Below are 13190 nucleotides of genomic sequence, written 5' to 3'. Positions count from 1 at the left end.
CCTCTGACCCTTTGCAACTGCAAACAAGTCGCAGGGTGAGAGCTGGGTGGGGGGGCCGGGGGGGGGGCTCGGGGCAGCCCCGGGGGGGGGACTATAGCTGCCTGCCTCTCACATAGGGGTGAGACAGGGGTGGATGGGGGTTAAACTGACATTTGGGAAAAAAATAATTAATCCACAGTCAGATCACCCTGAACATAATGCCAGCCTGAGTTCACTAAACATCCCCGAGATAGATCTCATCAAGAGCTATTTGACATATAATTCTAATTTAGGCCAAAATGTCAGTTACATAATAATAATAATAATAATAATAATAATAATAATAATAATAATGTATTATATAGCTGATGCTTTTACCCAAGCGACTTATAGTTGATCAGATTAAGCAGGAGACAATCCACCCTGAAGCAATGTGGGGTTAAGGGCCTTGCTCAAGGGCCCAACATCTGTGCAGATTTTATCATGGCTACACCAGGGCTTGAACCACCGACCTCCCGGGTCTCACTCTGCTCCCTGTGGATGTCAGAACGGCAGAGTCTCTGAGTGTGTGTGTGTGTGTGTGTGTGTGTGTGGTGGGGGGGGGGCGAGGGAGGGGCTTGATGTACAAGCAATGATGTAATCTGTGTTTATTTTCAGCCTTCCCTCAACACACACATACAGAGCCACGTCTGCACACACAGACACACACACATGCATACACAGACGTGCTTATACACACAGACGCACACACCCATGTACGAACACACACACACACACTTATGCACCGACACACCCACACACGCACACACACATACACACAGAGGTGTATTCTTTGAGTGCATACACATACAGTACAGTACATGTAGTATATGAGCCACACGTACCCTCAAAAACAATGTTCTGCTGTCTCACCAAGACAAATATCTGAAGACAGCTGTTCCAGATCTTCTGCTCAGAGACAGACAGACAGAGAGAGAGAGAGAGAGAGAGAGAGGGCAGGTCATGTTCATTAATACTACATGCTGTCAGAGCATGTGTTGCCCCCCCCCCCCCCCCCCCCCCCCCCAGCTGTCCGTCAGTCACATGGTAACTCCATCCTCCCCAGATTGCATCACCCTCCTCAGCCACCATCACACACACCAGCCCTTTATATGGGCACAAGGCCCAGAGAGAACTGAACAAACACAACACACACACACACACACACCACACACCTGTAATCGAAAACAACACGGTGTGCGTTCATATACACCCGTAATCTCTGAACATGGCTCCTACAATCTCACAGAGCAGGGCTTGCCCAACCTTGTTCCTGGAGATCTGCCTTCCCAGAGGTTTTCACTCCAACCGCAACAAAGCACACCTCATTCAGCGGCGAGAGAACACGTTGAGCTGCTAATTAGTAGAGTTAGGTGTGCCAAACTAGGGTTGAAATGAAAACCTACAGGATGGTAGTTCTCCAGTAACAGGGTTGGGCAGCCCTGCTCTAGCTGTTGAAGGAGGTGTGCTTTGTCAGGGTTGAAGTGAAAACCAACAGGATGGTAGATTTCCAGGAACAGGGTTGGGCAGCCCTGTTACAAGATATAACAAAATGCAAAATACCTACGATGTTACACAGGGATTGAATTGTTCAATCGGAAATGGACTTGATCCCAACAGAAACAAATTGCATTGCATGTTACATTATGAAGACAAAATGCAAATGCCGCACATATATACGGTTGTGTTCCTGGTGGTCTGTTGCTACTGTACCATGCATGCAGTGTTTAACCTGTTCATGAACTGACCGCTCAAGCTATTCTGGGAGATATTTCATCGTTGTGATGTAGCCTGTGTGACAATATGTTTAGAACAGCACTTCATGTGTATTATACTAGTCATGGATGTGATGCTTTAACTTGTGGAAGAACCTATGCACTTGTAAGTCGCTTTGGATTAAAAGCGTCTGCCAAATGACTAAAAATGTAAATGTAAACTGTAGCTTCCCATCCAATATAGCAGCCATATGCAGCAGAGCGCGTGTGATCCACAGTGCCCCTTTTCTGGCTCTGGGCGGCCTGTAGCGCGGTCGTCAAGGTACATGACCGATCTCCGGTGTAGCCACAATAAGATCCGCACAGCCGTTGGGCCCTTGAGCAAGGCCCTTAACCCTGCAGTGCTCCAGGGGAGGATTGTCTCCCGCTTAGTCTAATCAACGGTACGTCGCTCTGGATAAGAGCGTCAGCCACATGCCGTTAATGTAACGCAATGAAATGTAATGTCCCATCCTGTCGCAGGACACTTTGTCCTCAGCTTTAAAGGACAGGACAGGGGAAACAAAATGACATCACCGGGAACCATTCAACACTGAGAGACATCAGAGACACTTCCCATCCTCCTAGCACCTCGGGAAGGAATTCTGCAAATGTTCCCCACAATTCTCCCCAGGGTTCTAGAACTGCTTTGACAAAGAGTGGACACATTTATATCATGTCTGCTCTGAGCCAATCAGAGAGTTTTACTCAGACACTGCGACAGCCACACACGCAATTCAAATCCCATTTTCATCAGAGGGTAGGGTGCCTCAGTAATTAACAAGAAGGGAGGATTTATTTTGGGTAAATAATCATATCGCTCAAAGAAAGCCACCCGGTTTCTGTGTCTGTGACCTCTTTCGTGGATTTCTGAACGAGGCCTGACGGTTTGCTATTGATCTGGGTTTTTATTTTCTTTTTTTGGTTTACAGTTAAAGTGGGCATGAATAGCGCCATAGTTCACACCTACGTGTCAGAATCTTTGACGCAGGAATTCTCCCTTCTTGTGTGTCAAATGCTTCACCCCGACTCCACTTCACGCCTCTTGTCTTTAAAGCACACAGACAGACACACACACACACACACACACACACACGGGAGAGTTAAAGCTGACCCTTTGGAGCTGATTAACTTTGAGGACAGGAGGAGACAGAAGACATGAATGTAGGGACAGTGATGGTGTTACTCCAAAATGGCAAATAATGAAATTAATCTTTGGGTGTGCTAATCTTTACGACAAACATGGCACGCATAACTTGGGTAAAGTTAAATTCCAAAGACACAGCTGAAGCTAAATGATACAATAAATATATATTTTAAAATTGGGCAATTCACTTGGAAACAGGGTATGTGATTTGTGGCTTCTTGTAGCCAAATTATTTGACTTATATTTTCAATTTACTTCTTTTTTTTTTTTTTCTGAAGGGGTGGTCACGGAAAACGAGTGGGTGGGGTCTAGCAGTAAAGAACAGCCTCCCGCTCAGTCTCCAGGCTAGGCACCGCAGTCTGCGGACGGAGTGCGGGCACTTGTGGCGTGGGGATGTGGAAACGCATGTGTGCGCACTGACCGCTGCAGCGCTCAGCGGAATGCCGTCCCGCTCTAGGAGATTCAATTCCCGAATGTCAGAGCAGCCGTCCCGTCTCTCGATCCTGCAGGGATATACCCATAGATTACCATGAGTTGCCTGGATGTTATATACCCACCCTATGGACATTACGCACCGTACGACACTGCCGTCTCCGCCTTCGGTTTTAACAGTTTACAGGTAAGTGGCCGCTTTTATTACCGTCGCCTATAAATTCTACTTCTATACTTCGACTAACTGTCAAGTATCGCTTTTATGACGCAAGACGTATTAGGTTTTAAAGAAGTTTGTTCCCTGGCGTAGAGCTGTTATGGATAAACTTAATCGATGACATCGTCGCTATTCATTTCAATGAATAGCGTTTGCTTACGGCTTTGTTAAAAAACATTTTTTTTTCAAAAATTCATTCGTTACAAGAAGACGTTAAGCAGGTGCAAAGCGTGCGTTCCGTCACTGCTTTGGACTTGACTGAATTCCAGCGGGTGTCTGTTAAAGGCGCGCGGTCTGTTCAGTTAACAATGACTGTCAAAACGAGTGGAAGTGAAGGAACTAAGACAGCGACTGCGCGCGACCAAGTTATATGCCGCGTATAATTCTGTGACAGAACCGGCTCCAACGGTGACTTTGGACCACTTCCGTGCAGGCACCTGTTGGTCTAAGGAGTTCCTCGAACTGCAGCAAGGATTCCCGGGAAATGGCCAGGATGCAGAAAGGCGCGGAAGGTGTTTCGGGGCCGGGGGCGGGCACGGGGGGGTCCCTGTACCCCCGCAGGGGGGCGGAGGACGGACCCAGGGAGAAACAGGAGGCTCCCGAGGCGGAGTACCTGAACTCCCGCTGCGTCCTGTTCACCTATTACCACGGCGACATCAGCAGCGTGGTGGACGAGCACTTCTCCCGCGCACTCAGCTCCTACATCGAGGGCGAGGGGAAGAAGCCCGGCGCCAACCTGGCCCCAGGTGAGCACTCCGCAGGTGAGCACTCCGCAGGTGGGGGACACGCGATAATTATTATCTCCAAAAATATTTATCTGGCTTGTCTCCATAGAGCTGTCTTTTCAAACCCTGTTCTACCGTCCTGTAGGTTTTCACTCTAATTCTACAAAAGCACGCCTCATTCAACAGCTAGAGCAGGGCTGCCCAACCCTGTTCCTGGAGATCTACCATCCTGTAGGTTTTCACTCCAACCCTAACAAAGCACACCTCATTCAACAGCTAGAGCAGGGCTGCCCAACCCTGTTCCTGGAGATCTACCGTCCTGTAGGTCTTCACTCCAACCCTAACAAAACACACCTCATTCAACAGCTAGAGCAGGGCTGCCCAACCCCTGTTCCTGGAGATCTACCGTCCTGTAGATTTTCAGTCCAACCATTGCCATAGATCGGGAGTGTCCAATCTTATCCCAAAAGGATTGGTGTGGGTGCAAGTTTTCGTTTTAGTCCTAATTCTACTAACTAGCTCATCAGGGTTTTCAATCAAGACTTGATTGAAAAGTAGAATCAGGTGTGTTCGTGCTGGGCTAAAACAAAAACCTGCGCCAGGACCTTTTAGACATAACAGAAGTGTAACAGCTAAAGGAAGCCGGCATCGGCAGGCAGAGGATAGTGTGACAGGTAAACAGGTGTGCCGCAGGGAAATAAACGTATTACGATATGGGAAGGTGGCGTTTGCTGACAGGGGAAGGTATGGCGGGTATAGATGGGTGTCACAGGTTAAAGTTAGCCAGAGGAGCAGAGGGGAATGAAGTTCTGCACGCAGGTATGGGACAGAGGATTTTATGGGACAGACGGGCAGTTTTCTGGGTTTGTGTCTGATCTGCTCTGTCTCTCTAGCAGGCTTGACTTCGGGAGACAGGTTAAAGACAGGTCAGCCAATGAGAACAGACGGAATTCAGTCAGCGAATGAGATGGATTTATGCTGATTTTCAGAAGAGAACTGACAGATTTAGAACATCCATGGGTGAGGACTGCCCAACAGGTGAAACGACCGCTTTGCTCAAATAAGCTTGTTGTTATGGTAACAGTAGTTTGTTACCGCGATGTGCAACCGGTGATTAGGGTTTCGAAGCTGAATGTCTGAATGCCGGTTTAATTTCTTTACTTCGGAATCTTCTGTGGAACATTTAAATGATCGTCTGAAACACTTGCGTGTTTTTTTCGTGCATGTCTGCAATGCGCGTTCCGGGGAATCCTCGGTCTTGGGGTGCAGTGCCTCGATCAGTTCTGCGGACCGACACGCCTCTCATCAGCCACTCCGGCACATATGTGGCATATGTTTAAAAGAAACTACACAAACTGGCCGGCGTTAAAAAAAAAAGCACGAGGCAAAATATAAGGGATATTTGCGAAAGATATTTCGAAAGAAAACATGACACTTCAGCCATGTTGCCACAGGGCTCTCGTTCACAAGCTCTCACCGGTGGAATTGATTTTATTTGTTTTACATGAAAAAGGAAGCGATAGAAAAAAGTTTTTCCTCTATCAGCTTGGAAGTGTGTCTTCTAATGTCTACCATTCACGTCCTCTCAGTCATTCTGTCACCCGCAGAGTGCGTACCCTCTGCTTCGTCGAGACAGATACACACTTCCTGCCCCACAACAGATACTATGTTTGTACACGGCTGTAAGTGTAGAACCCCGCCAGCGTATCACATTCAAAAAGAGGACCTCCCCTCTCTCTCCCTCTCTCCCCTTCTCCCTCTCTCTCCCTCTCTCTCTCCTCTCCCTCTCTCCCCTTCTCCCTCTCTCTCCCTCTCTCTCTTCCTCTCCATCTCTCCCCTTTTCCCTCACTCTCTCCCTTTCTCTCCCTCCCATCCTTCTCTCACACTCTCTCTCTCCCCTTCTCCCTCTCTCTCTCTCTCCTCCCTCTCTCTCTCCCTCCCACCCCTCTCTCTCTCCCTCCCTCCTCTCTCTCCCTCTCCCCTCCCTCTCTCTCTTTCTCTCTCTCCCTCCCTCTCTCTCTTCCTCTCTCTCTCCCTCTCTCCCTCTCTCCCCCTCCCTCTCTCCCCTTCTTTCTCGCTCTCTCCCTCTCTTTCTCTCCCTCTCTCCCCTCCCTCTCTCCCTCTCTCTCTCTCGCTCTCCCACCCCTCTCTCTCTCTTTCTCTCTCTCTCCCTCCCTCTCTCTCTCCCTCTCTCCCCTTCTTTCTCGCTCTCTCCCTCTCTCTCACCCTCCCACCCCTCTCTCTCTCTCCCTCTCTCGCTCTCCCACCCCTCTCTCTCTCTCTCTCCCTCTCTCCCTCTCTCTCTCGCTCTCCCACCTCTCTCTCTCTCTTTCCTCTCTCTCTCCCTCCCTCTCTCTCCCTCCCACCCCTCTCTCTCTCTCTCTCCCTCTCTCCCTCTCTCTCTCGCTCTCCCACCTCTCTCTCTCCCACCCCTCTCTCTCTCCCTCCCACCCCTCTCTCCCTCTCTCCTCTCCCCCTCTCTCTCTCCCTCTCCCTCTCTCTCCCTCTCTCTCCCTCTCTCTCTCTCTCTCTCTCCCTCCCCTCCTCCCGGCTGGTCGTAGCGGTGGTGTTCTGTAGCGGTGGAGGGCTCACAGTGATGGTCGGGCTGATTTATCTGATTACGGCCGAGCGCGGCGGTGTAGCTTTCGGGACAAACTCTAAATATAAAAGGAACAGCCAAAATATAAAACAGGCCGCTGACATTCTAGCGGGGGCACAGGGTCCAAAGAAAACAACAGGTGGGGGACGGGACGGGGGGTGGCGTACGGGGTGAGGGGGTGCCATGGCAGCACGGCGTTGACACGAGACGGAGATGTGTCACCACAACAAGTGATTTAGGACGCGGCGGCAGCATGGGTTTTCGCGGTTAAAGGACGCAGCCTTATATGGGCCTGCAGGACCCTGGCTGCGTTGCCTGGGGTCTTGCTCTCGTTTCCATGGTGCGCGCGTGAGTGACATTCACCCGCGGCAACGCGCGGCGGTGGTCAGTGGGCCATTGTGATGAACCGGGATTAAACTCTGGGATTAAAGGCTGAGAGACGGACTGAGATTAAGCGTGTGTGTGTGTGTGTGTGTGTGTGAAGGTGTGTGTCAGCATGTGACTGTGTGTGTGTGTGTGTGTGTGTGTGCATGTGTGAAAGAGAGAGAGGATGTATGTCAACATGTTGGTGTGTGTGTGCACGTGTGTGAGTATGCGTGTGTGTGTGTGTGAGTGAGAGAGAGAGGGTGTATGTCAACATGCTGGTGTGTGTGTGTGTGTGTGTGCGTGTGTGAATATGCGTGTGTGTGTGTGTGTGTGTGCGTGTGTGTGAGTATGCATGTGTGTGTGTGTGCGTGTGTGTGTGTGAGAGAGAGAGAGGGTGTATGTCAACATGCCGGTGTGTGTGTGTGTGTGTGAGTGAGAGAGGGTGTATGTGAACATGCTGGTGTGTGTGCGTGTGTGTGTGTGTGTGAGTGAGAGAGGGTGTATGTGAACATGCTGGTGTGTGTGCGTGTGTGTGTGTGTGTGAGTGAGAGAGGGTGTATGTCAATATGCTGGTGTGTGTGTGTGCGTGTGTGTGAGTATGCGTGTGTGTGTGTGCGAGTGAGAGAGGGTGTATGTGAACATGTGCGAGTGTAGTATAGGATCGTGTTTCTTCGGCGTCCTCTGTCCTAGCTTTGTGAACGTGTGAACTGTCTCACTCGGTGTCCGTGACTACAGGGTACATTATGAATGCAGTCATTTCACACACCTCACGCGGTGTCCGTGACTACAGGGTACATTATGAATGCAGTCATTTCACACGTCTCACGCGGTGTCCGTGACTACAGGGTACATTATGAATGCAGTCATTTCACACGTCTCACGCGGTGTCCGTGACTACAGGGTACATTATGAATGCAGTCATTTCACACGTGATTCCGTGACGTGGCTGTCGGTAGATATGGGTGCCCTGGCGGTGAGTATCCTCCCCAAGCAGCCAGGAAGTCCTGCGCTGGACCCACAGTGCAGCCCTCCTGTCCCTGCGTCCACTCTGACCTTTGACCTCTCCTCTTGTCTGTCGCTCTCGTACCTCAGAGAGCCGTTGGCCGAATTAGGGGTCGGTTCTGCTGAAATTCAGTCAATTTGAGAGACGACTTGAAATTCCAGTTCACTGATTTAAACTTTTTTTTTTTTTCTTGCTGAATTTAAATGTCATTGACCCTAACCATGGTGAAAGCTACACAAAGGAACTGTCAATGACCAACACAAAATGTATCTGATAGTGTTGAAGTTCAAAATGCCCTTATTGAAAACCAGGAATGATGAAGTTTGATTTAAATACTTTCAGAATCATGTGCAAAAATACCCTTTCCTGAATGTTACTATATATCTCTATACTATATTTCAAATGCTGTTTAGTACTACAATGATAAGCCATACTGTTTGAAGAATTATTATTAATTATGTTAAAATGAATAAGTCAGTCATCTTGAGCAATTAGAACTGTGTGTCTGTTAAAAGGCACAATGAAACGTTAATACAATGCCAAAGTTGTTATTGCTCCTAACGTTGTATAATAATGTTCATTTTTTTCCTTTTTTTCTTTTTTTTACACTGTAAAAATGCTTCCTCATTTGGAGTGTGGCTAGCTGCGTTTGTGCGCACAGAGGGTGTGCTGGCCAAGTCGTTCACTACAGTAACTTCCTGAACACTTTTCTCTGTTTTCTGTTTGCTGCAGTTCTCGCTGAGAACAACGTATGTTTCCGTAAATAAAAACAGGCTGTCTACTGAAACGCCGAATGCCTGGTAATGAACAGACTGATGGAAAATTACTCAAATGAATGTCTTCTCCCGGCTATGTGGTTATTATTTAGAGGGAAGTTATTTTACGGGCATTTTCGAGGCTTGTTTGCCTGGTCCCATTAGACTGCATTGCGAAGCAGAGTGGAGCGTTTCCCTGGGTGATCAAAGCTGAACAAAGAAAGATGTGGCCGAATTGTTCTCATTACTGATCAGCACGGTGGAAATAGTTCTGAGAGAAAAAAACGCCGTTATCCTTTAAGATCAGTTATGGGTGTATCTAATCAGGCACTGTAAGCCAGTTTAATGATTCATTCATTCAATTCAATTCAATTCAGTTTTATTCGTATAGTGCTTTTCACAGAGGACTGTCACACAGACGCTTTACAGAGTAACAGAAGGGAAGAAAAATGAGAAAGAGCCCCCAGATATAGCACGAGGTAAAAATCCAAGTGGGGAGAAAAATCTTCAAATGATGGCAAGCTAGATTGGGTTGAAGGGAAATGTAAAAAGAAACCTATCAATCAAATCCAACAGGTTGAGTCGGTAACAGTCGAGGTATTAAATGAGCAGGAGAAAGTCCACACAAAGGGATGTAGAGTATGCAGTTGAGAGGGGTGGGGGGGATGTGTCTGTAGCTCTAGGATGCGTGGAAGTGTGGGGATGAACCAGGAGAGGAGCAGGGCTGCAGCTGTACACCAGGGGTGTGAAACTCCAGTCCTGGAGGGCCGCAGTGTCTGCTGGTTTAACTCCAGTCCTGGAGGGCCGCAGTGTCTGCTGGTTTAACTCCAGTCCTGGAGGGCCGCAGTGTCTGCTGGTTTAACTCCAGTGCTGGAGGGGGCGCTGTGTCTGCTGGTTTAACTCCAGTCCTGGAGGGCCGCAGTGTCTGCTGGTTTAACTCCAGTCCTGGAGGGCCGCAGTGTCTGCTGGTTTAACTCCAGTGCTGGAGGGGGCGCTGTGTCTGCTGGTTTAACTCCAGTCCTGGAGGGCCGCAGTGTCTGCTGGTTTAACTCCAGTGCTGGAGGGGGTGCTGTGTCTGCAGGTTTAACTCCAGTCCTGGAGGGGGCGCTGTGTCTGCAGGTTTAACTCCAGTTCTGGAGGGCCGCAGTGTCTGCAGGTTTAACTCCAGTCCTGGAGGGCTGGGGTGTTTCAGCACGAGTGATGAATTTGTCTTTCGTTGGCTAAACAGTCCACACACCTTGCTTTCAAAGCCTTATTTGGCTGCTGACTGAAAGGAAACCACAAACGCCTGCAGACACTGCAGCCCTCCAGGACTGGAGTTTGACACGTCTGCTGTCCACGATTAGCGCTTTGGCGGTCCACACTAACGCTGTACAGACCGTGTCTCTTCTCCTGCCCCCGCACAGATGCCCCCACCCCCGGCGGCAGACGGAGCTTCCCCCCCTCCTTCTGGGACAGCAACTACCCGCCGTCCTCCGCACACCGGGGCCCCTGCGAGGGCGCCCCGCCCTTCTCCGTGGACGCCTACCCCTCCCCCCTGCACCCGGCCCTGGCCCAGCCTCACCCGCACCACTCTGAGTCCTGGGCCTACGCCCAGGGCCAGGCCTACGGGCCCCCCAGGCCCCTACACGAACTCTACGGCCCCGCCGGCCTGGACCCCCACTACGGAGCCCTTCTCATGCCCACCGTCAGGCCCGCCCACCTGTCCGCTATCCCCGCCCACCACTATGATGTCAACAAGCTGGACCCCGCCTCCGCCTGGCCGGGGCTCCTCCCAGCCGGTGATGTCACCCAGGCGCTGGCTCTGAACATGGACGCGGGTACGGACGGACAGGCGGCCCGGAGAACTGGGGGGTTTGGGTGGGGGGGGGGGGGGTCACAGCATACATGCTCGTGCGTGTGTGCATTTGTGGGTGTGTGTGCGTGTGTGTGGGTGTGCATGTGCATATGTGTGCGTATACGTTTGTGTGCATGTCTGTGCATGTGTGTGTGCATTTGTGGGTGTGTGCGCGTGTGTGTGTGTGTGTGTGAGTGCATCGGTTTGCGTGTGTGCGTGTGTGTGTACATGTGAGTATGCATGCCTGTGTGGCTGTGTGTGCGTGTGTACATGTATGTGTGAGTGTGTATGTGTACGTGCATGCATGCGCGTGTGCGTGCGCGCGTGCCTGCCTGTGGGTGTATGTGTGTTTGCATGTATGTGTGTCTGTGCGTGTGCGTGTGCGTGTGCTTGTGTGTGTGTGCGTGTGTGAGAGGCTGTGTCTCTCATTGTGTTCTCCTTGCTTTGTTGCAGGCCTACAGAAAGGGAAGGAGCTGTACTGGTTCTAAGCGCCTTCGCCCAAACAACCTGTCATTACCGGAGCCAATTAAGTCCCGGTCTGCTGGTCGCTCTGGCAACGCCGCCCCCTTTGTGCTCTGGTCACCCACGGAATCACCTGGGTGCCATGGAGACCCGGGAAAGCAGGAGGAAAAGAGAGGGAGAGAAAGAGAGCGAGAGATATCCACACCAAATCTGTATTTCTTTCCCAGACTTTCACAAACCGCTGCGCTGGCAGTGAAGGCAGACGGGAAGAGACATGCGGACATCCTGCGGGAATGTTGGGAATGTTGGGAATGTTGGGAATTCTGCTCAAACTAATGTTGACAGAAGGCACTTGCATGTCAAGATTTTTTTTTTTTTTTTTTTTTTTAAACCTAGTGATGTCCGGTGGAAGAAGGCATTACGGGAAATTTAAACACAACGAGACGGAGATGGAGAAACGTTTTTTCCCGTGTTACTGTTGTGTTTCTTTTTTTTTTTTTTTTAAGTGCTTATACTTGTATATTTATGTATATATTTAAAAAGACTGAATCACTGCTAGCCAAGTTCCCAGAGACGTGCGTGAGAACGTGGGGGAGGATCCCAGTTAGGACACAGCTGTGTGTGAATTCTGTTCCGCAGAAATGGAATAAAAGTGGTCTATACATGTGGTGAAGGGACATTTATCCAACCGTTTGCTCATTCTGCTCTGTCATGGGACTAACTGAGAGACTGAAATGAATTAATTTATGTCCATTAATTATCTTCAGCAGCGCGTCGGCTCAAGTTTGATGTTTTCTGATTTTGAGATTTACTCATTTTGTCTTTGAAGTTCGTGGTGATTAAAAATGTGTGTTTCTTTTCTGAGAAACCGTACAGACGGCAACAGACTGACTGACATATTGTTGTGATTATAAAGAGTAAGCAATCCGTGTTTTTATTTCCTCCTGACTCTGTTGATCCCGGCCATTCAGCGTGGCTGAGGCAGACATAGATAAGTAACTGCGTGTGAATACCTGAAGGTTTACCTCAATGCCTCTTTCAGTGAACTCGCACGCTCTGAGGTTTTTTTTTTTTTTTGCTGTTTTCTGCATTTCGCTGTTAATTACAGTGAAGTGGAGAAGAATGAAAGTTATATTTCCGTATCCTGCACATTGACACCGGAGAATGCCAAGGGAATGAATGGATTTCGTTATTTTATTATTTATAAACGCTGCATGTCCTGTGTATAATTTTTCATTTGATCTTAGATGGGTTGAAATAAATAAACTGTATGTGTATGCATGTGTGCAGCTAATTCTGTAGTGCATAATGTCATTTGGACTAAATCCTCTGCAATGATATACATTTTTTAAATAGTTAGCCCATATTATACGTACCTAACCAAAGAAAACAAATGACAAGATTACTGTACACAGTGAGCACTTTATTAGGTATTTATTAGACTTATTTTTTTAACTTATTGGTCACCTGCTGCTGTAGCCTGTCCACTTAGAGGTTTCATGCATTGTGTGTTCAGAGATGCTCTCCTGCATACCACTGTTACCAATGTGTGGTTATTTGCGTTACTGTCACCTTCCTGTCAGCTTCAATCAGTCTGGCCCTTCTCCTCTGACCTCTCTCAAGGCATTTTTACCCACAGAACTGCTGCTCACTGGATGTTTTTCGTCTTTCACACCATTCTTTGCAAACTCTAGAGACTGTTCTGTGTGCAAATCACAGGAGATCAGCAGTTTCTGAGAGGCTCAAACCATCCTGTCTAGCACCATTCCATCACCAACATTCCACGGTCAAAGTGACTTAGATCATATTTCTTCCCCAATCTGACATTTGGTCTGAAAAACAGCTGAACCTCTTCACCACATCTGCATGCTTTTA

At 49.0% G+C, this 13190-nt stretch overlaps 1 protein-coding gene across 1 annotated transcript in view; it reads left to right on the top strand.

Annotated features, from left to right (window-relative positions):
- Positions 1–12592, top strand: part of vgll2b (vestigial-like family member 2b) — a 16042-nt gene extending 3450 nt beyond the window's left edge. The window contains exons 4-6 of the mRNA XM_061262176.1: positions 3984–4329; positions 10423–10836; positions 11307–12592. Coding sequence (XP_061118160.1) covers positions 3984–4329; positions 10423–10836; positions 11307–11341 — 795 coding nt within the window. The 3' untranslated portion in view covers positions 11342–12592. The remainder of the gene's footprint in view (positions 1–3983; positions 4330–10422; positions 10837–11306) is intronic.
- Positions 12593–13190: the final 598 nt, after the last annotated feature.

Source organism: Conger conger, chromosome 1, assembly GCF_963514075.1.
Source record: "Conger conger chromosome 1, fConCon1.1, whole genome shotgun sequence".
Taxonomy (NCBI): domain Eukaryota; kingdom Metazoa; phylum Chordata; class Actinopteri; order Anguilliformes; family Congridae; genus Conger; species Conger conger.
This window is presented reverse-complemented; position numbering and strand designations above follow the sequence as displayed.